The sequence below is a fragment of the Emys orbicularis genome, chromosome 10, assembly GCF_028017835.1.
Source record: "Emys orbicularis isolate rEmyOrb1 chromosome 10, rEmyOrb1.hap1, whole genome shotgun sequence".
NCBI lineage: Eukaryota > Metazoa > Chordata > Testudines > Emydidae > Emys > Emys orbicularis.
The window spans coordinates 47450629-47477086 of record NC_088692.1 but is presented as its reverse complement, the minus strand read 5'-3'; the positions used below and the strand labels follow the sequence as shown (position 1 = coordinate 47477086).

At 55.3% G+C, this 26458-nt stretch overlaps 1 protein-coding gene and 2 non-coding genes across 3 annotated transcripts; all 3 read right to left on the bottom strand.

The window, feature by feature from the left end:
* Window positions 1–6382: 6382 nt before the first annotated feature.
* On the bottom strand, window positions 6383–15463 carry RPS17 (ribosomal protein S17). Its single transcript, XM_065411809.1, has 5 exons — window positions 15375–15463; window positions 14280–14431; window positions 12006–12111; window positions 7845–7910; window positions 6383–6520 (listed from the first exon to the last, which is right to left on the bottom strand). Exons 1-5 carry the CDS (start codon window positions 15375–15377, stop codon window positions 6440–6442), a joined length of 408 nt encoding a protein of 135 aa, XP_065267881.1. The 5' UTR covers window positions 15378–15463; the 3' UTR covers window positions 6383–6439.
* Window positions 11223–11357, bottom strand: LOC135885214 (small nucleolar RNA SNORA71). Its single transcript, XR_010561730.1, has one exon. It is a non-coding gene; the product is annotated as a small nucleolar RNA SNORA71 (small nucleolar RNA).
* LOC135885216 (small nucleolar RNA SNORA71) lies at window positions 12407–12540 on the bottom strand. The gene has a single exon (XR_010561731.1). It is a non-coding gene; the product is annotated as a small nucleolar RNA SNORA71 (small nucleolar RNA).
* Window positions 15464–26458: the final 10995 nt, after the last annotated feature.

The window sequence follows — 26458 nt, the reverse complement described above, 5'->3', positions numbered from 1 at the left end:
CCTTTGGGATCAGGAGAACCTTTTTTCTTTTACTGGGGTATAGGTTTTCATAACCATTCATCCCCATAAGGAGCGGTGCTGGTGGCGATACTGGGAAACTGGAGTGTCTAAGGGAATTGCTTGTATGACTTCTGGTTAGCCAGTGGGGTAAAACCAAAGTCCTCTCTGTTTGGTTGGTTTGGTGTGCAAAGGACCCCCAGCCTTGGGCTGTGACTGTCCTGCTCTAAGCAATTTGTCCTGAATTGATACTCTCAGTAGTGTCCCGCCAAAGGCCACTTTGTTACAGCGTGTCAGAGTCCAGCCTGCATCCCGGGCCAGAGGGGACATCTGCTCGCCAAGGCCCAACGGGGTGAGGTCCCAGCTGTGCCCATTTCAACCTGGAGCCTGCATCTCTGCACAGAAGCATTGCCACGGGTATGGTGTTTGCCTCTGGGTCCCCCAGATTCTCCCCGAACCGCCCCACGCCAAGGACCCCTCTGACCTCCTGCAGCTGGCTCAGGAGGCTGTTGCGCTGCCCACAGGACTCCTGGTACCCCACGATGAAAACAGTCACTTGCTGCTGGTATCTCCTCTTCTTCACAGGGTCCCCCAAGACGGCTGCCAGCTGCTCCTGGGCATCCGGGAGAGAAACTCTGGGCTCACAGAGACCGGAACAGCGTGCCCCTTCCCATGCTCGGGGTGTATGACGAATACAGACCCATGGCTCTCCCCCAAGGCTGTTTGGACCCAGCTGGGCCGGTTCTGCCTCACTCAGCCTTCCAGAACTCGCCCAGCAGGGGCGTTTGCATGTTGGGAGATGCCTCTCCCCACCCTGGCCTGCAGGAGCTGTTTGGAAACGGTGGACAGTTGCATGTGGCCCAGATTCCTCCTTCTGCCCTCTCCCCAGGCTAGACCAGGGTGTGAGCCTTTGGCTTCCCTTGCTTGCCAATGCAAGCCATTAGCAAATGGCTAAGTTCCGTGTAGTGTCCGGCATCGCTGCCGTATGGCATCAGGGCTGCTCAAGCGTGGGAGTGTCACAGACATAACAATCCCTGGTTCTTACAGCACCTCCCATCAGCTGGGCTCAAAGCCCTTTACAGAGGAAGTTGGTGTCATTATGTCCCTTGTACATATGGGGAAACTGAGGCACGGTAAGGAGTTATGACTTGCCCAATGTCACCCAGCAGGCTAGGGCAGAGCCAGGCCTAGAACCCAGGTCTCCTGAGACCCACTGCAGTGCTTTTTCCACTAGGTCACACTGCCTCCCACAGCAACGCTGGGCAAAGAGCTGAAAACCCACCCAAACCAGTGGCTCGGATTCCCCACAATTCACAGGTGTCTCGTTATTCACTAACCCAGGATCCAGCCCAATTCGCACCTCACCAGGGCCTAGCGCTCACAAAACTCCTGCCGGGGCGGGGATTTTCCCAGTTAAACACTTTCACTTGGCTAATCAGGATGCAAAAACAACCCCATGTGACAGAGTCTGCTGCAAATCCCCCCCTGCCCCCAAGGAGTCAGCGAGGTGCCCGAAGAGGGGCTCCGCTGCCAGCACTCAGGGTGCAAGCCAAGGGCCACACAGCCTGGCTCTGCTTCTGTACAGTTGGCACCAGCCACCCTGGCACCCTCTAGCCAGAGCTCCCAGCCCTGGGGTTGCATCACCACCAGCTCTGAGCTGTGCGGTGGGGCCGGGGGGGAGAGGGAGTTTGCTGGGTAGGGTGGAGGGGGGGGACGGGGGACACTGGAGCCCTGTGTGCATGGAGCTGGGCGGGGGTGTGTGTGCACTGGAGCTCTTGTGTGCGTGGAGCTGGGGGCTGGGAGGAGGAGGGGCAGGATTGCGTTCATTCCAGCAGGAGGGCTCCTTAGGGCTGCAATCGGCTTCCAAGCGGATTGGCTACTGCGCTGCCCTTAGGCCCCCCCCACCCTAAAGCCCTTCCCCCCCCATTTCAGCCCTGCCTCCCCTCCCCTGACAGAAACTACCCCACGCAGGGGCAGGGACCTCTCCAGGCAGCAGATCAGCCCCGGCGGCTGTTTCACCCTCTCCCTGTGCGGCGGGAGGGCTGTGGAACAGGCCTGGGGAGAGGCACTGCACCCTGTTGAACATACCACATCCTCCACAATCTCTGTGGCTGCTTGCTGGGCAGACGAGACCTGCTCACTGTGCTCATAGACCTGGATCATCTGATAGGAAGTGAAAGGGTTAATCAGCAAAGGCACTGCCGGGTATGACGCACATGCCACCCCCCACCAGACACGGCCAAGGCCCATTGCTAGAGTTGGGGAGTGTGTCCCAGCTTGATCAGGCAGGGAAACATGCCAGGAAGGTGGCTGCCTGCCCCTCACTTACAGAGACGAGCATAGCCGGTAAGGAGAGCAGGAGCATCTCTGCTGAACTGGGGGGGGGGGGGGGGGGGGGCAGGAGAAGAAAGCAGCAGAGGAGAGGGAAGGGAGCAGAGGGTGATGTGTAGGGAGCAAGGCCTGCATGCCCTTTTTGTCTGCTGTAGAGATGGTGAGGCAGCTTGGCCCTCTCTGAGCTATTGGTTCAGGCTCTCTGCAGACTCAGGCAGACATTCCTGCAGCAGCTTCCTTTCACAACCATGTGGGCAACGAAGTTCTCCCTTTAGAGGCAGTGCCCCCTCCACCCCTGCTATGGCTGGAAGCTGTGCCATGCTCAGGTCAGAGCTCCAGCAGGGAACAGCATGGGATCCCCGTTCGGAGGCAGTTTGCAGCTAGACAGGGATGGATGGATGGATGGAAATGCTGTTTGCTCACATGGTCAATCCGCGCCTGGATCTTTTCCAGCTCTTCCCTGGTTTCCTCCGCCTGCCGCGCTGCTTTGGAGTACATGGTGGCTTGGATCACAGCCGGGGCAGGCCCGGCCCAGCTGTGGAGGCTGCTGTCCCAGCTGGTCTCCATGGCAGCCAGCCTGGGCAGGAGACAGAGGTGATGCAGTGGGAGTCTCTGCCCCCAGCTTACATAATTTGTTTTCTTGGCTTTGGGGTTTCTCTCAGCCCAGCTCCCAGATAATCCACAGATTTTCCTCTTCTCCCCCCTTCCACACGTGGCCCCTTCTATACACACGGCTCAGTCCAGGAGACTGGTTACAGGGCTGGGTCCCTCATTGACCCACCACTAGCAGCTCCTAAGCCTGGGGGTGAGGTGGGGAGTGCTGCGCCGTGTGGCATGCAGAGCACTGGATTTGCTATTTACACCACTCAGAGTCACCCCCTCTCTCGCCCTTCTTGTTAACACAGCATCAAGGGGCAGAGACTGATGTGCTCACAGCCCGGCAGTTCACAACCACTGTAGCTCTGGCCCGTGCTCAGGGGCTGGGAACAGACACACCCTGATCTCGCTTCGGCAGGTTACTGGGGCTGCGGGAGCAACTCGCTCCCACTCCTCACACACCATGGCAGTCACACCACCTCTGGGCGTTTCGTTGCCTCGTCCGGCTGAGAGTGGGAGGAAGGGAGAGTGGCTGGGCCATTCCAGTGACAGACCCCCCAGGATACAGCCTGGGGACTCCCCAGAATACAGCCGGGCTCTGCACAGGTGTTAAGGTATCATTGTGATGATCTAATCTAGCCTCCTGCACAGCACAGGCCAGGGAATCTCACCCAGGGATTCCTGCAGCGAGGCCGTAGCTCCTAGAGAAGCCCATAGTTACTGTGCATTAGATAGCTATGGCCTGTCAGCATAGCCAGTGCCAGAGCATTACAGAACCTCAGACATGCAGTAGCTGGAGAGAAAACATAAGAGGCAACACACTGAGTGAAAAAGTCCTATGCTTGGAAGTCACTCACCTGCCTGGAGCTCCAGCATCGGCTGCTATTGATTGAGTGAGTCGCACCATGGGGATATTTTCCAGCCTGATGCTCACAATGGTTACTATAAACAGGTGTTTAGTAACTGAGTCCCCAGGGGAGAGCGCACACACCCCACAGCTTCTACAGGAGGAAATGAAAAATCACCCACACCCAGGCCTTAGCCTCTGCTACTTACCTGGCCCCATCACCAATGATCAGGTTGGCAGGGATGGAGGTTTTCACCTTGGAATCTAAACCTTCTTTAACTGGAATTTACTTGGCAATACCCTAAACTGACAGCAAAACTCAGCTACCACCAGGCAGCTCTGCGAAGGGGCATGGTTCAGGTTTGGGTAACTGGCCAACAGTTGGGACACTGCTCACTCTATAACTCAGTCTAGCAGAGAATGGTCTGACACCACCCCGTTGGTGGAAGCCGAAGCTAGACAAATTCAGACCGGAAATAAGTGTAAATGTTTAATACTGAGTGGAATTAACCATCGGAACAAATTTACCAGCTGTCACGGTGGATTCTCCATCACTGGCAATTTTTAGATGGAGTGGATTTTTTTTTTTTTAAGTTATGCTCTAGTGCAACCGGCAATTAATTCTGCAAAGGCTTGTGGCCTGTCTTATACAGGTCAGACTAGATGGTGGTAACAGTCCCTTCCAGCTTTGGATCCCATGAATTAGCCAGGTTACTAGTTATGCCTGAGATTACTAGAGACATTACAGATACTGTGTCCTTCGTGCTATTGATCCGTTTTTCCCCCCCTCTGCACGTCCCTTGGACAATGGATCTAGTCCGTTTCCCTTGTCAGATCTCGGGCACTCCTATTTTGCATTTTTAGCATGTCCCCTACCTGAGGAGCTAAGAGCTTTACAGTCACAGTGCTCAGAGCACACCCCTCTGAGGACACCATCTTCATACGCCCACCTCAGGCAGGGGAGGCCCACATTTCAGAAGTGACCCCTGATTGAAGACTTCCATTTTTACTTCTTGACTGTCCAGAGGCAACAGAAGATCCTTCTACAGAGCAGAACATACGACCAGCCAGAGAACCCAGGGCAGCTCATTTCCCCTACTCCTCCCCAGCCCTGAGGACCCCTCTGTGGCCCTGCCACCATGGACACAGTCCTTCTAGCTGGGGCTATTGGAAGGGGACAGATCCTGCAGTGACTGCCCAGGGAAGGTGGTTTACTTGGAATGGAAAGCAGTGCTCACATACTGGTACTCACCAGTTTATTTCAGAGAAATTGACAGCACACACAAAGGGCTGAATCTGGGACTTTTCAAACCCCATACAGCCATGGGCGTGCTGGTACAGCCCAGGCCAGGCAACATCTCGTTAAGAGGGCATCAGGGACAGAAACTCCCAGCAGAATCTCTCCAAGTCACAATAACCCCAGTGATCGCACTTCTGCAGTCTGAAAGCAAGGGTGTAACTGAATAAATTATCACAGAAAGCGCTGTGTTCAGGTAGTGCCACCCTTCCCCTGGGCTCCCCCCTGCCTCGCTGCAAGCTCTTCTGAGACTCACAGAAGGTAGAGACCCCATGCTGCAGGGCTCAGAGCACACACTACCCAGTGTCCCTACCATTTGCTGATCTGCCTTGGTTAACTGGAACTGGGGACGGAGTACTACTCAATGCATGCAGGGTGATACCTCTACACCTGCCCGAGTCTGGGAAAGGTGTGGGTAGAGCTCCCCCTCCACCATGGTGGGTAGGTCAATCAAAGTCCTAAGCATGCCAGCACCAGCACAAGGCACGTCTGGACCTCCCGTGAACACATGGTGGTGCCTCCCACCCGGTAATGCATCAAACAGCATGTGCCTCAGCATGGATGGCACTGCATGACGCGGTACTTGCAGCTCATGTGCTGGGGAGACCGCTGACCTAGAGGAGACAAAGCCCATGGAACCAGAAAGCAACACCAGGACCTAAGGAGCCAGTGTGATGTTGGGGGTCTGCTGGGCTGAGACTCTCACCTCCACCCTGGTGATACAGTAAGGGAGAGCGGGCAAGCTCACAGCCTAACCAGCTGGGCAGGAATTAGGGCTTGTCCACACTGGACAGTTTTACCAGTTACTGGTATGATTAAACCAGTGTATTTATCCGACCTAGATATCCCAGGGTAACTCTCCGGTGCTGGAATATGTGAGTGTTGGGGTAGAACTAGCACAGTTTAAATACACTGTCACTTACACCAATAGACCTCCCCTGTGTAGACAGTCTTCAGGCTACTACTCAGCACGTTCATCCTAGTGACTAACAGTGTTCAGGACCAATTGCTGAGCTTCAGAGGGGGACAGGGCACAGCTACCGTCCTCCCAGGAGCCCAGAACTACTCTGCTAGGCTTGGAGGACAATTCACTGTGTTTATCACCCTCTGGTGGCTAGGTACTGCATCCACAAACACAGCAACTATGGGTGCCCAGCAGAGGAAGATCACTCCCCATACACCAAAAAAGCAATGAAAGCCCCCACCCCTAGCCCACATCACTTTACATGGGCCTCCTGCTCCTGTGACACTCCCTCCCGCAGTAAGGGCCAGTCAAGTGCTCCCCCCAAGAAGACACCCCAGCACTAGCGGAAGAGGGGACAGGTTTGGTTTCCCACATTTATTGGAAAAGTGACAGCGCAGCAATGGATTCAGATAGCTCCTCTTGGTGTTTTGAAGTTCATTCCCACAGTGGGCTGCGTGACCTGCAGGTTGGACAGACTGCCAAAGTCCTGGAAGACATATGGAACAGACCAGGTTACACTCAGCATGCCAGCCTACTCCTTCCTCTCTGCTGGCAGGGATCCCAGATCAAAGCACAGCAGGCTCTGCCCTACCTCTCCCTCCCAACACACAAACGCATCTACCCCGAATCCCAGCGAGAACAGAGGGTGAGTCCTCCAGCCGGTCCATAGACAGGAGGCCGTGCTGCAGAGACAGGGAGGGGGAGTCTGTCACACAACACAGCAGTGAGCCCCAACAGGCTTGCAAGTGCGACACACAGGAGGGTGGGGACTTAGGGACCAGCCTGGCTGAGCATTCACTGGACTGGGGCAGGAGATGCACCCAGTCGTGAAAGTTACACAGTTAACATGCCAGCAGCTGGGCTGGAATCTGGACTTCACAGGCTCACCCATGGTTCAGTTGCTTCTGTAGTGGTTGTGTTCTAATCAGGGGCAGGAGGCCTTGGGCACAGCTCTGGTATCAGAGCACATGTCCCAGTGGTGAAGGGGAGACCCAAAACAAAAACAGGCTTCTAGGCCCTTGTGCAGCTAAGAGCAACTCCGAGTGGGAAGGAGCACTGCATGCAGGAGAGCTCGGGGAAAACCATACCAGACACTGAGTCCTAGAGGCTGGTACAAAAGAGACTGGGGGTGGGCAGGGAAGGAAGAGAATGCGTGTGTCCGTCACCACTAGTGAGTCCATGGCAAAGTCCTCTCCAGGTAGCCTGCCCCTCCCCCTTTCATGCTGCTGGAGCTGGGATTTCTAGCAGGGTTGTGGCCCTTGATCGTGCTCAGGAGCGCTGGCTATTTCATATTTCAATTCAGAAGCCCCAGCCCCACCCTGGTATAACTAATATATCACCCCCACCGGCCCCAGAGCTCTGGACAGAAGTGGGTGAGCACTGTTACCCGCTTTACAGACAGGGACACACAGAGGCTCTCAGGTGCTGACGGGGGGTTTCTGGCTCCCTGAGATGTAGGCGAAGAACTGCCTAGCTGTATCGCAGTTGAAAGCCATGCTAGCAGGGTCAGAATAGTGTTGCTGGCAGGCTTCTAGAAAAGCTTTTCCAGCCACTGTTGGGGGGGGGGGGGATTTTTTTCTGGACAATTCATAATAATTGCACTACAGAGGCCAGTCAGTCCATGGCCCAGGTCTAACAGAGTAACTGTGCTCGAAACCTGCTCATAACAAAGTCCTCCAAACAGCTTGCTAGGAGGCTCTCCCTGGTGCCTGAACAAGGCCTTCAGTCTGCACTGAGCTATGATGGCTAAGAGCTTCCACCTCCAGAAGAGCGAAGGCACAAGCCAATCTCTCTGAAGAGACCACACTCACCAGCAGCTTCAGCATTTCCTTAGTATCTGGGTCAACTTCAATGATCTCCTGGTCAAGGGCAGAGACCTGCAGAGGGAAAAAGAACATGGATGCACTTTGTTAAACATCACACACATACACAGCACTCTGGGAGTCTAGCATTACTCAGACCCCACTCAGAGATGGTCACAAGCTGGAGTGGGTCCCCACAGACAAAGCCTGCGACTCCCCAACCAGTCCAGGGAGTTGGCTGCTCACATGGCGCCGACTCCTTGAGGCCAGTTGCTAAACTCACATCATCGAACAGGAATGAAGGGTTTGAGAAGCCCTGAGCTAAGACAAATGCTTCTCATTCACAAATAGCCACCTCTGCAGGGACAAGCCTCCACCACAGCTCACTGCCCTCACATTCCACTGCTTGGGAAACTCCACTTGCCCCATAAATACTGTGGGGAGAGCTGCAAAGTGCACTAAGAATCCAGCCATACAACACTGTCAGGGAGCAGAGCAGGAGCTCTCAGCATGGACAGTCTCTTCTGCCTTCAGCCATCTTCCCTAAAGCATATGGGACCTTCACAACTCCAGCTGTGTCTAGGATACTGCCCTCAATTCCCATGTGGCAGCAAACCAGCCTCCTGCAGAGAGCCGAGACTGAATTCATCTCTTTATAGCCAATCCACACTGTTCCTTCCCCAGGCCAGTGTAGGCAGCAGGCAGTTACTGCATGACAGGAGGGTGTTTGCCTGCGACACACAACGGAGTCTGGGGCCCTCACACTTGGCTGCACCTACTGACATAACTCTGGACTTCACCTGCCTTGCTTCTATCACCACGCCCTGCCATGGCTCCTGGCAGCCAGCAGTCACCAGAATCACACCACTCAGTTCAGAACCAGTAAATAGCAGAGTAACCAGCCGCAGGCAAAAAGAAAGCTTGAAAATGTATGAAAGGCAGAAGTTAACCTTTTGGTGTCCAGATTTCAAGAATGAGGCCTTTAACACTCTTGCACCCTCAGGATTAATGGCACCCCTACAGGGTGGCTACAGATCTTTTTACCCCCATTCTTAACACTGGTTACATTTAGTGTTTTAGTTCAGAAAGATGCACCCGCTTCAGTCACATTTCTCAAGTGTTACCAGAATCTCATGAGACTGCTGAGCAGTCTCATTTAGAGTACTCCTCTGAGCTGAGAGAAACAAGTGCCACGCTTCATTACCACCGTTGTGACAGCACCACAAACTCAGACTCAACGATAAGCCCAGGCTATATTTGAACCACCTCCACCAGCTATGCTCCTCCCTTCACGGTTTGCCATTTGAAGTCAATGGGACTGATGTGCCTAAGTCACTTGTGGGTGTGATTTTTTCCAAAAGCCCCACGTTCCTAGACATGAATGAGCTCAGTAGCCAATCTTTTGGCCTGCGTGCATAACAGGTATTGGGAAGCTTTTCAGTGTATCAACAGTCCAAATAACTTTTCACTATTAACACTGGAGTGAGTCTGTTTTGAAGTGACAAAGGGGTGGATCACTAACTGCCCTGTTCGGTACACTCCCCCTGAAGCTCCGATACTGGCCGCTGCTGGATACCGGTCCAATGGATACTGGCAGTTATGTTCTTGCATAAGAGAAACATTAAATAAAAATACAATTTCAGCCCCTGATGCTGCAGACACTTATGTACATGTTTGACCTTCCATGAATGGTCCCATTGAGGTCAGTGGGATCATTAGTGAGAGTTAAATTACAAACCAAGGCCTTCATTTTCAATATTTTGTTTTTTGCCTATGGCAGTTTTGTGAAATCCCAATAAGTTACCCCATCAGAAGTGTCACTTCAAAAGAACACCACAGCATGGACGCTTTATAACTAATCACAGTTTAAATTCAATTGGTAATAAATAGTAGAAATTTCCAAGTTAGTTTGACAATTCTGAACCTGATTTAAATCTCTCCCCTCCAGAGCTCACCCACCTTGGATCCGTTGCAAATATCTGCTTACGCTACAAGCTTTACATGTCCTGTTGTAACTGTTTGATCTTGCCCTTGCAGCAGAATCACAGCATATATGAACCTTGGCTATCTCCAAGTTCTAACAGTACCCCTACGGCCTAAGGAAGCAGGAGACGTAGTACAGTGGGCCAAGAAGACTCTCTCTTGCTCCAGAGTTCAAGCATTTATCACTGACTATCCAAAACCCCTAATGCAGGAGTTGGCAGGAATCAGCCAATGATTTGCCATGAGTTCCTGTACATGCTTCTTATTTAAGGGCTCTGAGTAAATAGTTATTTTTCATCTGCCACAAAATGACACTTGCGGGCATTTGTCTGATAAAGGGAGCAAGAGATCTGCCTAGTTTTACTGTAGCTTCTGCAAGAGGTTCTGCCAAAAGGCTATTTTAGAGTTTCTTACAGCAACAGTGACTCACAACCAAACTCCCTTGCCTGCCACAGGAGTACAAAGGAGTTATCTCTCCGCTCAGTGACACTATGGGAAGACAGCTACATCAGGGCTCTCCTCTTTCAGCTGATAACAGCAAGTCCTGCCCTTGAAGCGCAGATAGTAACAGGTCACTAGCTGCATTATTCTAGCAGTCAGACATTTTGTGCAGAGAATCAAAGGAAGGTGGGGGCATGATCTCTCCCCCATCTGCCTACTGCAGGGTACGTACACCTTCCTTTGGGGCTGGCCATTGCCAGAGGCAGGGCACTGGGAGAGATGGGGCTGGGATTCAGTATGGCTATTCCTATGTTCCTAGCGTGCCAAGTTCTCAGAGCTGGCTAGAACTTTTGTGAGAGGGCAGACACCTCCCAGGTAGACCTGAGAGGGATGGGATTGCCAGTGACAGCTGGGGACTGGACTCAATGACCCAGAGGCCACTTCCAGTCCTATGACTGGGACACATGGGTGGTAGCTGTGAGGGAGCCAGCCTAACACACACTATCAGGAGGGAGGCAAGAGCAGGCACAGTCCTCCTGCATTTACATCACGTGTTACCCATGATGTGCTGCCAGCACATCATGGACTGGAGCAGATCAGCAGGGACTCCCCACTTCCAGGGAAAGTGGAGATCTGCAAGCCAGGTATCAAGGAGGGAACAGCCCCAACCCACCCAGTGACATCAAAGCTCCCATTACACTCACTGGCATCACACCTGTTTTTCATAAGACTTCTAGTGACAACTGAACTCTACACTCAGAATCTGCCACAGAACCAAACCTGTGGTCACAAAGGAGTGCCAGCCTTTGGGTGAAGTGCACATTGAAGACAAGTCCTGAAGCTGGCTTGTTGCTGTTTGTCACTTCGTAGTCCATGATGCTGCAAAAATAATTTTGTTGGAAGCCAATTTGAGGTCACCTACCGCACCCACCCCATTGGACTGGAGGTGAGGGCAGGAGGTAGTGTCTGAAAGTTACAGGGTTTGGTAGGGATAGGAATGAGCCCCCCAAACACGGGAAAAAGCTTTCACAAGCTCCTCTCCCTGCACTATCAATGACCAGGTCACAGGCAAGACCAGAGTCACTTTCGAATGCAGGTTCAGGATGAGAGCCCTTTAAACCCCGCTGAGGAGTGGAAGAGGGGGTGGAAGGGGAGAGATGCTAGTTAGGGCATAAGATTTCTGGATGAACCGAACTGAAGCAATGACAAGTGAGCGCCAACTTGCTCTCCCACTGCCTGTCCAAGTGAGAGTTCAGGAAAGCCCTGTCCCATTCTGGACCCTCTACAGATAAGCGCAGGAGTTGTAGGACACTTGAATTTCAATGCGATTCACAACAACATACATCGCAGCTGTCACACTTTACACCAAGGGAGTTATTTCTCCACATTTTACAGATCCGAAAATGGAGGCAGGGATTATTTGCTCCACAACACAAGTCAGCAGTACAGCTGAGATTAGAAAATCAGGAGTTCCTGGCTCCCTATGTCCCTGGGGATTTTTCAGGACAAGTCATCAGTCTGTCAGCCTGGATCCTTCTCAAAGCCCAGCCCTGTGCAGCTAACTCAGGCTATCCGGTCGTGGTCACATTTCTCAGGAAAGGAGAGATCTCATGGTTGCTGGTGTGATAAGCAGAATGGAAGCCCCTTTGTTAGCTGTGCAGAAGCTGGATACCAGCATGTCAGGATAAGCCACTCTGCCTGGCAGAAGAGGCCTGAGATGCACCCAAGTATGGTCAGAAATCTTACCTCAGGGACATAGTTATCCCTCCTCTCTCTCTCCTCTTCCTGCAGTTTAATGGAGATACCTCTGACAGGCCCCCTCTGAATACGCTTCATCAGATGGGTGACATACCTGCAGGGAGAATCCGAAAACTGGTCAATTGGCACCCCATTTTCTTACATATCTCACATTGACAACAGCTTTAACCCACCCATCGGAAGCTCTAGCTTTACATCTCTGCTCTCCGTAATACTGGAAGAGGTGGGTCACTAGAGACCTTGTATCTGTCTCATATTTAAACCCCTACAGCCGCTCATATCTACTCTGCCATTTCACAGCCAGAGACCACATTAACTTGGCAGCAGAAGTTCCCTTCCTCCACCACTCTCAGGAGGTAGGACAGGAAGGCCAAGGAGACCAGCAGCAATGTCTGAAAGTTACAGGGTTTGGTAGGAATGAGGATGAGTCCTCCAAACACGGGAAAAGCTTTCACAAGTTCCTCTCCCTGCACTATCAATGACCAGGTCACAGACAAGACCAGAGTCACTTTCGAATGCAGGTTTCAAAGCAAGTAAGCCGAGCACACAGTCTCTCCTAGTTCAGTGACTGAAGCCTTGGGAGGCTGGTTATAAACAACCCAACTTAGACACCAGAGTATTTCCTTCAAGCTCCAATTCAATGCAGCTGCAAATGCACACACGAGGCTGGCAGAGGCAAGTCAAACAGCAACAGGCCTCCAGGACCCACCTGAATTCAGTATACCTCTCTCCCAGGGGTACGCAAGAGGATAACTGGACACTTCTGACTTTGCCTGCTGGAGAACTGCAGCTCTGTTAATATGCAAGCCTCTCTCTACCTCCCCCCCTAAAGACAGGTGGCACAGGGATCCTGAGCCTTCAGCAATGCAAATGGCCAACACTAATTTCAGCACAAAGTAAAAACTCACCCACTCCCATACTGGATTTGCCCCAAGGAAAACGAATACAGCAAGCTCTGACCAGAAAGGCAGTGAAATAGACGTCATAAGAGATTAAAATGTCAAAGTACATTTTAGCACTTCCAGAACACCAAGTAATTCAAGCTCAGATTCCTCTGAGGTATTTAGGTGGATAACTTCTGTTTAAAATCAATGAGAGAGGCACCTAAATACCTCTGAGGATCTAGGCCTCAGTGTCTAGGGAAGTCTGACCAGCTAACCTGACAGCTGCCTGCTAGAGGAGCCCAGAACAATGGACAAGGGGAGAAAAAGATTTCCATGCAACTCTGTGTATTTGTTAGTTGAGATACACAGAGCCTGAGCCAAGACTCGTTAAAATCTGTTAAAGCAAAACAGTAATGAAACAGCTACACTAAAAAGGACTGACACTCCAAAGTGCTACTAGGGTAGAGAAATAAAGAGATTTTAGTCTATCAGAAACCGAGTTCAAACATAAGGAAGATTCTATCAGCACACTTACATTAAGCAGAGATTGAGTTGTAATTAGTAAGTATAGGTAAGCGTCAATTGCTCCTGCCACGGACAAGTTATCCAGAAGTTAAATGTTTTTAAGATGCTGGGTAAGGACTAAAGAGCATGTGTTACTTAATCTACCAAATAAGGCAGTACTCAATGATGCTTAAACATTCTATAGAAATTGTATTTCTAAAGATATGATTAATCTAGTGATATTACAAACAATTTTCAGATTCCTGCCAGTGTAAAACTTTAAGTTGGCTTAGCCAGGTGGAAACTACCCTTCAAAATTCACAAAAATCTACAAAAACAACGAGGAGTCCGGTGGCACCCCTTAGACTAACGGATTTATTTGGGCATAAGCTTTCATGGGTTAAAAAAACCGAAAACCCCACTTCTTCAGATGCATGGAGTAAAAATTACAGGTGCATATATATATCACATGATATTTATGCCTGTAATTTTCACTCCATGCGCATGAAAGCTTATGCCCAAATAAATCTGTTAGTCTGTAAGGGGTGCCACCAGACTCCTCGTTGTTTTTGTGGATACAGACTAACATGGCTACCCCTCTGATATATAAAAATCTACGCCATCCTAGCTCACTAGGGATTTTTCAGCACTCCAAAAGCCTTAATCCATGGCTCCAGTGTCAGAGGAAGGACTGGGACATTCAGATTCCAGATGCATTTACTGAGATTATCAAAACATACTTAGATTAATACCTTTGCAACAGAATGAGAGTTTCTTCTCACCCCTCAGACTGAGAGCAAAATTCACCACCCCAGAGCTAGGATGTGTCAAGCTAAATCATACAAGAGCACAGCAAGTCCCAGGGCTGCCTTACCCAGCTATCTTATTGCGCAGTTTCTTGCTAGGGATGATGGCAATCTCTTCACACACCCGTTTGTTCGTGTGGAAGTCATTCCCTAGCCGGGTGTAGTACTTTTCAATGATGACCCGGGCAGCCTTTTTCACGGTCTTTGTTCGCACACGCCCCTAGAAGATTTGAAGAAGAACAAATCACCACAGTGTGAAATAGCAAAATCTCCCCATCTGTTTCTGCTTGCAGCTCGAAGTGCTCCTGCTGAGCTCCTAAAGAGCCACTAAGGTGGCATTAACCCCTTACCCTGTAACAGAGGGCAACTTTCCTTCAGGAAACTGAACTCATGAGCCTGACATATGCAGTTCATTACATCCAAGCCTGTAGACAGGAGGCTAACATGACCCTAGCATGCATGGTAAGCCTGGCCTAATAGACACAGATAGCTTCAGATTTCTGTGTAAGTACCTAGAAGACCGACGAACCCCAGGAGCTCTGGCTTCTCTATTCACCCTCAAGCCCCCAAACTTCTTACGCAGGCAGCGATGGTGAGGGGTATTTTTGGAGGCCCTGCCCCCATACCCACACTCTGTACGGGTAAAACTCTCATTTCGGGGAGCCAATACTTCTCCGTAAACTACTGCTCGCAGGGCCCCAGCCCGCGGTGAGACCCAGGGAGACAGACAGGCCTACACCAGGGATCCTCACACCGCAGCGGGCCCGCTCCTAAGTCACTAGGCGCCAACCCCGCGCAGCGCCCCGAGATACCACGGCTCGCTCCTTCCCCCAACCCCTCCGACGGGATCCCAGCAGGGCCCGGGCCCAACATGGGCGAGCGCGGATCCCGCACCCCTGCAGCCGGGCTGGGTGAACCCAAAGCCCCGGGGCCTCCGAGCCGCCCCAGGGAACTGGCCTCCCCAGGATCGCCGAGCACAGGCACCGCCTGTCCCCCGCGTAGCTCCCCAAGCCCGGCCCGCCCGAGGCGCCCCGCCCCACAGGCCTCGTCCCGCTCCCCGGCGGCGGCAGCAGCCCCCCAGCGCGGCCCAGGCCCCGGCAGCCCCGGCCCGGGACGGATGGCGGCGGATTGAGGAGCGGGAACGAGCCGGGCCCGGTACCCACCATATTGGCAGTGGCCTGTGAAGAGGGCAAAGGATGCCGGGAAAAGAGCTATAACGCGGGCGCGGCTAGAAGGGCGCTGTGAGTCCGGGGAGAGCGCGGGCCAGCCGTCCACAGCGCCACCCAGCGGCTAGGTGGATGCACACCAGAGACTGCGGGAGTCCACAGCGCCACGCCGTGGCCAGGAGGCGGAATATCGCCGCCCTAAACCCAGAGTAACGCCTGGGGGTGCTGCAGGCAGAGTTAGGGGCTCTGCCCAGCTGTGAACAGGGTCACCCAGCGCCAGGCGAGCTGGGAACAGGTTTGTAACCATAGTAACTGTCCCTCAGGGAGGGCTGGCAGAGCTGTCCTGCCCCTGCAGCTGGCTATGGCTTGGTGGCACAGCAGCACCAGCACGTCCGCCCCATGGGAACACCAGCGTCCCCCACTCCAGTGTTGTGATTGGAGTTTGTCTTTAAGAACCAGCCCCGTAGTCTCAGCGTTCACTTTAGCCCATTACCGTGCACATGGGCGCAGAGAACAGCTAGAGAACAGGGCCCCTAGCGGGTCACAGGAGCGGGAGGCCCATGAAAAGTGATGTGGGCTAGGGGTGGGGGCTTTCACTGCTGTTTTGGTGTATGGGGAGTGATCATAGTGGGGGAGCACCGCTGCGACCCCTGGAGTGGCGCCGACATATCACGCCATAAAGGGGGCTGCGTGCTCCCCCCACCCTCAGTTCCTTCTTGCCAGACAACTCCGACAGAGGGGAAGGAGGGCGGGACGTGGAATACACCTGAGTAACACATCTCGAAGAACGCAAGTTACAGAACAGGTAACTGTCCTTTCTTCTTCGAGTGATTGCTCATGTGTATTCCACTGTAGGTGACTCCAAGCTATCCCTGATGGAGGCGGGTAGGAGTTTAAGTGTAAAGTTTTAAGGGTTACCCGGGCGGAGCACCGCCCTACCAAGCCCGGTGTCATCCCTTGCTTGGGAGACGATCGCATAGTGCGATGAAAAAGTGTGGACAGAGGACCACGTAGCAGCCCTACAGATGTCCTGAATAGGGACATGAGCCACATAGGCCGCTGACGAGGCCTGGGCTCTCGTCGAATGGGCCTTCACAATAGGAGGCGGGGGAACCACTGCCAGGTCGTAACAGGTGCGAATGCACGAAGTGATCCAGCGGGAGATCCGCTGGGTGGAGACCGGTCGCCCCCCCCATGCGTTCTGCCGAAGCAATAAAAAGCTGGGGGGACTTCCTAAATGGCCTGGTTCTGTCTAAGTAAAAGGCCAGCACTCTGCACATGTCTAACATGTGCAGGCGGCGTTCCTCATTAGAGGAATGGGGCTTAGGACAGAGGATCGGGAGGAAAATATCCTGATCCATGTGGAAAGCCGAGACTACCTTCGGCAAAAAGGCAGGATGAGGGCGGAGCTGAACCTTGTCCTTATGAAAGACCGTATACGGCGGTTCAGAGGTCAGGGCCCTGAGCTCGGAGACCCGGTGGGCTGAGGTGATAGCCACTAAGAACGCCACCTTCCACAACAGGTGGGACCACGAACACGTGGCTAACGGCTCAAAGGGAGGCCCTATGAGGTGGGAGAGTACCAGGTTTAGGTCCCAGAGCGGGACCGGGGGTCTGGCATAAGGGAATGCCCGATCTAACTCTTTCAGAAACCGGGCTGTCATGTGATGTGAAAACACAGGCCCTGCACCGGGGGATGGAAAGCTGAAATGGCTGCCAGGTGCACCCTGATGGAGGAGGGCGCCAGGCCTTATGTCCTAAGGGGCAGGAGGTAATCGAGGACAAGCTGGATAGACGCGGAAGAGGGAGAGGAATCTCTATCCCTCGCCCACATAGAGAACCTATACCACTTAGTCAGGTAGATTCGCCGCATGGAGGGTTTCCTACTTTCCAGCAGGACCTTTTTTACATCCTCAGAACACCTCCCTTCCTCCTTATTTAACCATGAAGCAGCCACGCTGTCAGGTGGAGCGCGGCTAGGTTGGGATGGAGGAGACGACCTTCCTCCTGGGAGAGGAGGTCCGGGCGTAGCGGCAGCCTGCAAGGAGGGGCCGCTAAGAGTTGCAGCAGGGACCCGTACCAATGCTGACGGGCCCAATCCGGGGCTATGAGGATAATCTTCGCCCCGTCTGACTTCACCTTCTGTAGGACCCTGTCTATTAAGGGGAAGGGCGGGAAGGCGTACAACAGGGGCCCCGACCATGGGAGCAGGAACGCATCCGATAGCGCCCCGTCGCCCTCTCCCGCTCTGGAGCAGAATCGAGGACACTGTCAATTCTGGGCAGTGGCGAACAGGTCTACCTGGGAGCACCCCACTGTAGGAAGTTCCACCTGGCCACCTCCTTGTGCAGGGACCACTCGTGCTGTTGGGAGAATACCCTGCTCAGGCGGTCCGTGAGCGTGCTGCTCTTGCTGGGCAGGTAAAAAGCCCGAAGGAGTATATTGTGGGCTATACAGAACTCCCACAGGAGCTGGGCTTCCTGGCATAAGGCCCGGGAACGCGTGCCCCCGTTTGTTGACGTAATACATGGCGGTCGTGTTGTCTGTGAGGACTCTGACCACCCTCCCTTGTATGTGCTGGCGAAATGCCACGCACGCCAGGTGTATGGCCCTGAGCTCCCTGACATTTATGTGCAGGGTTAGTTCCTCTGGTGACCACATACCCTGGGTCCTGAAATCCCCCACGTGGGCTCCCCAGCCCAGGTCCGAGGCGTCCGACACTAGATCTAGTGAGGGAGGGGGCTCTCAGAAGGGAATACCCTGAAGCATGTTGCTCGGGAGGGACCACCATTGGAGGTCTGCCACCGCCTTGGGCAGCACCGTGACCACCTTGTCCAGGCTGTCCCTGGCCTGGGAATACCGGGAGGCCAGCCAGAGTTGAAGGGGCTGCATCCGAAGTCTGGCATGTCTCACCACATAGGTGCAAGCTGCCATGTGGCCCAGGATTTGGAGGCACACCCGTGCCGTGGTTACCGGAAAGGCCGTGACTGAGGCGATGAGAGCTTTGAGCGTCTCAAATCTGTCCCGTGGGAGGGAGGCCATGGCTACCCGGGGATCTAACAGCGCCCCTATAAAGTTTATGTGCTGAACCGGAATTAACGTGGATTTCTCCTCGTTTACCAGTAGGCCTAGAGCCCCGCAGGTGTCTAGCAGGAAGCTCGTCTGCTGCTGCACCAGAGCGCGAGACCAGCCCTTGAGCAGCCAGTCGTTGAGGTAGGGGAAGATCTGCAGCCCTTTCCTCCTGAGGTGGGCTGCCACCATCGCCATACATTTTGTAAATACCCTGGGGGCAGTAGAAAGGCCAAAGGGGAGGACCGTAAATTGGAAGTGGTCCTGACCCACCAGGAAACGGAGGAAGCGCCTGTGACCCTCAAAAATGTGGATGTGAAAGTACGCATCCTGGAGGTCCAGCGCCGTAATCCAATCCCCCTGGTCTAGGGATGGAATAATAGAGGCCAGGGACACTATGCGGAATTTGCAACGCACCAGAAACTGGTTGAGATTCTGCAGGTTGAGGATGGGCCGAAGCCCGCCCTTCGCCTTGGGGATGAGGAAATACCTGGAGTAAAAGCCCCTGCCCTGGTATTCCCGTGGTACCCTTTCCACCGCTCCCAGAGAGAGGAGGCGCTCTACCTCCCGGCCGAGAAGGAGGGCATGCTCCGGGGCCCCGGCCGGCTGCCCGGACGGGGGACAGTTGGGAGGGGTTGAAACAAACTGCAGCCTGTACCCTTGGGAGATGGTGCTGAGGACCCACTGGTCTGATGTTATATGGGACCACTGCAGTTGGAAGTCCGATAAACGGTTTAGAAAAGGTAACTTTATTAACTGGGTGGGGGGTACACTGGCAACAGGCCCGGTGACCCCCCCCAACGAGTCAAAAATGCCGTTTCCCCGGCCGTTTGGCCTTCGAGGCCCCAGGCTGTGGGGCCGAGCGGGATTGGCGTTGGGACCGGCGCCTTTGATCCCTCTGCCGCTTAGGTGGGGGTTCATATCTGCCCCTAGCTAGCGGAGCAGAGGGTTGAGGCCTGGGCTTGTCCTTGGCAGGTGGGATGTACAGGCCTAGCGTCTGCAGGGTGGTGCGGGAGTCCTTCATCCCGTGCAGACGGGTGTCTGTCTGGTCCGCGAAAAGGGCCTTGCCATCAAACGGCAGGTCCTGCATTATGGACTGGGATTCTGACGACAGTCCCGAAAGCGAGAGCCACGACGCCCGTCGCATGGAGACCGCGGAAGCCATTGAATGAGCGGCTGTGTCCGCCGCATCCGAAGCCGCCTGGAGAGCCGTTTTGGCGGCAGTCGCACCCTTCTCAATCAGCGCCCAGAACTCCTTCGCATCCTTGTCAGGAATGAGGGGCTTAAACTTGGGGAGGAATCCCCAGAGATTAAACTCGGCTCAGAAGCGCCTGATGGTTGGCCACTCTGAGCTGGAAACTCGCTGACGAATAAACCTTTTTTCCAAAGGTATCAAGTCTACGAGCGTCTTTGTCCTTTGGCATGGGCACGGGCTGACCATTCCGCTCGCTGTGGTGGACCGACTCTACCACCAGGGAGTCTGGAGCTGGGTGGGTGTAAAGGTACTTGAGACCCCTCGCGGGGACGAAGTGCTTCCTCTCGGCCTTCTTGGAAATAGGGGCAAGAGAGGCCGGGGTCTGCCAAAGGCCCATGGTGATATTGGCGACTCCTTGGTGGAATGGGAGTGCCACACGCCCCGGTACCGAGGAGGCGAGGACATTGAAGAGAGTATCGGAGGGCTCCTCCATCTCCTCGGCCCAGAGCTCGAGGTTGGCTGCCACCCTCCGAAGCAGCTCTTGATGTGCTTTAAAGTCCTCTTGGGAAGAGGGAGGCGGTACCGCAACCGAATCGCCGTGTGCCGAAGAGATGGATGGTGCGGTGCCTTCGGGGCCAACGGCATCGTGGGCTCCACGTCCGGGGTCGGTGCCGGGGTTCGGTGCCCATGGCCTGATCCCGGTGCCGGGGAGGCGACGCGGGTCGGCCCTGAGAGGCTCCCGCCACGGAGCGAGGTCCTGGCTGCGCAGGTGCCTGAGGCCACGGTGCCCACTGGCACCATTGTCCCTGCCAGGGCATGGCCTGGAACTGAGGCGCATCGGGCGGCAGGACTGGTTGTTTTTGCGGCGTGGTGCGGCCCAGGGAGAGACGGCTGCGTACTGAAGCCGAAGTCCTGGAAGAGCGAACGGTGCCGTGGGAATGACTGGAGCGGTCTCTGTTGTGACGGTTCCTACCCCGAGACTTCGACCTGGACGATGTTGACAGGTAGATGTCCGAGGAACTGTCTCTGGACTCCCTGTGGCGCCTGTGGCCACGGTGCCGGGGACTCTCGAGACGTGCTCAGGGCATGGCTTCTGCGATGGCGGGCTTCTGAGTATGAGCGCCGGTGCCGACGGCGTCGAGACCTGTTCTTCTCGGAGCGGCTGGAAGAGGAATGGCGTCGTTTCTTGTCGCCTCCGCGACGGCGTCCAAGAGCGGAGGAGTGGGAACCGCTCGTCGAAGAGTCCGGACGTGGAGTCGACGTGCGTCTTGGGGCTCTGCTCGGCACCTCAACCCGGGATGGTGCCTCGACCTCCAACACCTCCGGGGAGGGCTGATGGGTGCCCAAAGGCGGCTTCCCATGGGACCGGGGGCCCGACTGAGGCGGCGCTCCCGGCATTGGAAGCGCCAAGATGTCACGCGCAGCCTGAGCTGCCTCTGGCATCGAAGGCATGCGTACCTCTGGCGAGGCTCGCGCAGACGGGACTGGACTACTCCGCTCAGCTCGAGTCGGAGGTCTCCGTCCCGATGGGGATCGCGAGCTGCCCAACTCGGGTCTGGCCTCACCCCTGTCCTTCTCTTGGCGCCGCTGAGACTTCCCTTGCTTCTTAGCTGGGGAGTGGTGCCGGGACATCGACGGCACTTCGCTGCGCACCGAGGATGCGGTACCGGGTGCCGATTCAGAACGGTGCACCGGAGGCGCTTCGCCACGTGCCAAAGACGCGGAGCCCGGCGCGGTGTCAGCTTGACGCGCCGGTGCCGGGGCCAATGCTGACTCCATTAAAAGAGCTCGGAGACGGATCTCACGCTCCTTCTTCATCCGGGGCTTAAAGGAGCGGCAGATCTTGCACTTGTCACTAACGTGAGACTCGCCCAGACTGCGAAGACATTGATTGTGTGGATCGCTTCTGGGCACGGAGTTGTGACAAGAGTCGCATGACTTGAAGCCTGGGCCATGGGGCATGCCCCGAGCCAGGCACTCACAAAAGAAAGTTCAGTAAGCGAAGAAATCAGTGAAACTGGCTACCACTAAGCAGGGCCGGCTCTAGGATTTTTGCTGCCCAAGGCAAAAACAATTTTGGCCCCCCCCCCCCCCGTTTTTTAATTACCCCACCCCCGGCCCCGCCTCAACTCCGCCCCTTCCCTGCCTCCTCCCCCCAGGCTCTCAAGCCTAGGAGGGAGGGGGAGAAGCGGCGCCCGCGCCGCGGCCACTCGGAGTCTCCCCCTCCCTCCCAGGTTTGAGAGCCTGGGAGGGGGGGGAAGCAGCGGCGCGCGAAATGGCTGTTTTGCGCGCCGCGGCCGCTCGGGATCTCCCCCTCCCTCCCAGGCTCTCAAACCTGGGAGGGAGGGGGAGACTCCGAGTGGCAGCGGCACGCGAAACGGCTGTTTTGCGCGCCACGGCCGCTCTATATCCCCCCCATCCCTCCCAGGTTTGAGAGCCTGGGAGGGAGGGGGAGACTCCGAGTGGCCGCGGCGCAGGCGCCGTTCCTCCCCCTCCCTTCCAGGCTCTCAATCCTGGGAGGGAGGGGGAGCAGCGGCGCGCGAAATGGCTGTTTTGTGCGCTGCGGCCGCTCGGGATCTCCCCCTCCCTCCCAGGCTCTCAAACCTGGGAGGGAGGGGGAGACTCCGAGTGGCAGCGGCGCGCGAAACGGCTGTTTTACGCGCTGCGGCTGCTCGGGATCTCCCCCTCCCTCCCAGGTTTGAGAGCCTGGGAGAGAGGGGGAGACTCCGAGTGGCCGCGGCGCGGGCGCTGCTTCTCCCCCTCCCTTCCAGGCTCTCAAACCTGGGAGGGAGGGGGAGACCCCAAGTGGCCGCGGCGCGCGAAACAGCTGATTCGCGCGCTGCTGCTCCCCCTCCTTCCCAGGCTTGAGAGCCTCGGAGGGAGGGCGAGTAGCGGCGCGCGAGCGGCAGCAGCAGCGGAGGTGAGCTGGGGCGGCTGGGGCACATTTTTAGGGGCGGCATTCTGGTGATGTCTCACAACAGGCTCGAGGGGCTGTGGCCCACCAGCCAATGAGCCCCCGGTACTCCTGCCTGCGATGGCCCCAGCCGACCTGACCAGTCCTCTTGGTGACAGCACAGCTGCTGTGGTGGTTTGTTGGGCTGAGGCTCCAGCGCCCTGAGGTGCCCCGCTGGCTGGAACGGTCCTTTCCCACCGAGCCGATCGCTGAGGACAAGGTCTCCACAGCTCCCCTGGCCTCTGCGGAGGAGATGGCCCCACATCGCCAGGAGCCCCTCGGTGTGGCAAGGCTGCTCCTCTCGCCATCCTCAGGGGCGCGGTATTCGCCCTCCACCTCTCCTCGTGTCCCGAAGAGGGGAACCCACTGCTCAGAGCTTCCTGCCTCTGTTCCTTGGGCCCTGTCTGGGGAGAGTATGCAGTAAGCCCAGCCCTACCCTGCTCAGCCAGTACAGGCCTGCCATGGGCTTGGGTCTAGGGTTGCCAAGTGTCCGGTTTTCGACAGGAACGCCCGTTTGAAAAGGGACCCTGGCGGCTCTGGTCAGTGCTGCTGACTGGGCCATTAGAAGGCCGGTCGGCGGCACAGCGGGGCTAAGGCAGGCACCCTCTGCCTGCCGTGGCTCCGCGTGGCTCCTGGAAGGAGCAGCATGTTCCCCCTCTGGCTCCTATATGTAGGGGCAGCCAGGGGGCTCCACACGCTGCCCTTTCCCCAAGCTGGGAACCACAGGCAATGGGAGCTGCGGGAGTGGCGCCTGTGGACGGGGCAGCGCGCAGAGCTGCCTGGCCGCGCATCTGCGTAGGAGCTGGAGGGGGAACATGCTGCTTCCGGAAGCTGCTTGAGGTAAGCGCCACCTGAAGGCTGCACCCTGACCAGGGCCGGCCCACAACATTTTGGCACCTGAGGCAGGGAACTCAAATGACGCCCCTATGGCCCCTCGCTTGGGCCAAAACTTTGAAAGGTCTCAATTCTGCCTTCTTCCTATTCTACTCCTCTCATGGTACTGCTCTGCTACTTACCCCAATAAAGGAGAACTAACAACTTAAAATGCCTTGTTCAAAAATTTTAAATAACACTTAATTTTCAAACGCCTGAACAGCAAATGTAACTTTTCTTGTCTGCATAGTAAACACTGGCATTTTTATCTGTTTGAATCATCAAAGTGGTGCTTTCCGTGCCTTCTTGGTTGCAAAGATTTGAACTGCTTCCTGAAGGTCCACAGTCTGGGCCAGCTCATGCTCTATTGAGATGGTTGCAAGGCCGACCAGCCTCTCCTGTGTCATTGTGGAGCATAGATGTGTTTTTATTAACTTCAGCTTGGAGAAGCTGCGTTCTCCACTGGCAACTGTTACAGGAAGTGTTAGAAGTATGCGCAGAGCAACAAAAGCATTTGGAAAGAGGATGGTCATCTTATTTGTGCACATATATTCCAGAACAGCCTTTGGAGTTGATCCTGCTGAAATGTATCTTGAAAGGGCTTTCAGTTCATCACCTAAATCACTTGCATCAATATTGCGCATGTCATCATGTGTCAACACTGTCTCTAGTGCCCTGCATTGCTGGTGTAGGTCTTCTTCAGGTATAGTGAGGAGTTTTGGAATATCATAAAACATCCCAAATATACTGCTGTGTTCCTTGAGCTGCATGAAACGTTCTTCAACTGACTGTATTGCACAATCTAGCACAGGGGTCTCAAACTCAAATGACCCCGAGGGCCGCATAAGGACTAGTGCATTGGCCCGAGGGCCGCATCACTGAAAACCCCCCCCGCTGCCTCTGGCCCCGCCCCCACTCCACCCCTTCCAATTAGGCCCCGCCCCTGCCCCACCTCTTCCCACCCCTTCCCTGCCCCATTCCAATCCCTTCCCTGAAGTCCCCACCCCAACGCTGCCCCCAGGGGGTGCAGAAAGGGTGCAGCGGGGACTGAGGGCAGGGAGTTGAGGTGCAGGAGGTGTGCAGGGTGCTCAGGGCAGGGAGTTGGTGTGTGGGGTACAAGAGGGGTGCGGCAGGGGGTCGGGGTGCAGGGTGCAGCAGGTGGCTCAGGGCAGGGAGTGCAGGAGGGGTGCGGGATGCGGCAGGGGGCTCAGGGCAGGGAGTTGGGGGTTGGGTGCAGGAGAGTGCTCCGGGCTAGGATCAAGGGGTTTGGAGAGTGGGAGGGGGATCAGGACTGGGGCAGGGAGTTTGGGGTGCAGGATGTGGCAGGGGGCTCAGGGCAGGGAGTTGGAGGTGCAGGAGGGGTGCAGGATGTGGCAGGGGGCTCAGGGCAGGGAGTTGGGGTGTGGGATGTGGCAGGGGGCTCAGGGCAGGGAGTTGGGGTGTGGGATGCAGCAGGGGGCTCAGGGCAGGCAGTGGGGGGTGCAGGAGGGGTGTGGGATGTGGCAGGGGGCTCAGGGCAGGGAGTTGGGGGTGCAGGAGGGGTGCGGGATGTGGCGGGGGCTCAGGGCAGGGAGTTGGGGGTGCAGGAGGGGTGCGGGATGTGGCAGGGGGCTCAGAGCGGGGAGTTGGGGGTGCAGGCAGGGTTCAGGGTGTGAGCTCCAGCCTGGTGCCGCTTACCTAGAGCGGCTCCGGGGTGGCAGCGGCGCTCACTGGGGCCAGGGCAGGCTCTCTGCCTGCCTTGGCCCCGGCTCCGTGCTGCTCCGTTCCAGGAAGCACCTGGAACCATGTCCCTGCAGCCCCTGGGGGAGGGGGAGGGGCTCAGGCTTCCCTGCTTGTGCGGCTCTTGCCGCTCTTCTAGGTACCTCCCACGAAGCTCCCATTGGCCGCGGTTCCCTGTTTCCGGCCAATGGGAGCTGTGGGGGCGGTACCTGGCAGGAGGCAATGCCGGAGCCCTCTGCCTCCTTCCCCCTCCCCCCCGCCTGAAGGGGCGTGCTGCCGGCTGCTTCAGAGAGCAGCGCGGCGCTTGCAGCATCAGGAGGCAATCCCATGGGTAGGCAGAGGGGCGGGGGGGGAGGGGGGGCGTGGAGAGCTTGGCGGGCCACACACAAGAGCCCCGCGTGTTTGAGACCCCTGATCTAGCACCTGGTTAAAGAATTCAACTTTGAATTGTTGTTTGGGGTCTCTTTTGGGATTATCCCGTGCCTCTTAATCAAAATGTCTTCTTCTTCGGTGACTCTTGTATTCTTGAATGGGTGGGAAAACAGCTTCACTGTAAAGTTCCTCTGCCAACTTCTGTGCACTCTTCAGAACATTTTGAAATCCCCCACCGGTAAGACTGTAGGTATGACTTTGCTTTGTCCAGTTATTCCATTGCTCCAGATATATCAAGGTCAACACCTTGGATTCTCTTGCTTACAACATTTATTTCAAACAGTATGTCATGCCACAACACTAAGCCACACAGAAATTTGAAGTTATATATGTTTCTGGTGATTCCATTTCCCTCTGCCGCTCTTCTCCCACGAACAGTTACTGTCATAGCATTATCCTCCATAATGGCAACTATGGCATCATCTATCTTCCCAATTTGGAGTTTGATAGGCTTTATCGCCTCCACTCGACTTTCCCATCGTGTGGCACTCAGTGGGTTCAGTGTCAGAGAGGATGTTCCCAGACGTTGCTTCAAAATTTGTCATCGATGAGTTGATGCAGAGAAAAATACATAGATGCTTTGAATTACATTTAAAAATTCAGCAGCCTCACTAGAAGCTGATGCTGCATCACTGACCACCAAGTTCAATGAAGGAGAACTGCATGGGACAAAAAAAGCTCAAGGGTTTAACTCTCGGATCCGTGTCTGCACTCCTCTGTTCTTTCCTCTCATGTTGGCACCATTATCGTAGCCCTGACCTCTCATGTCAGCTATTGCAATTCCCGTATCTTCCAGCTTTTGAAGAAGCACATTTGTCATACCAGCTCCTGTAGTATCAT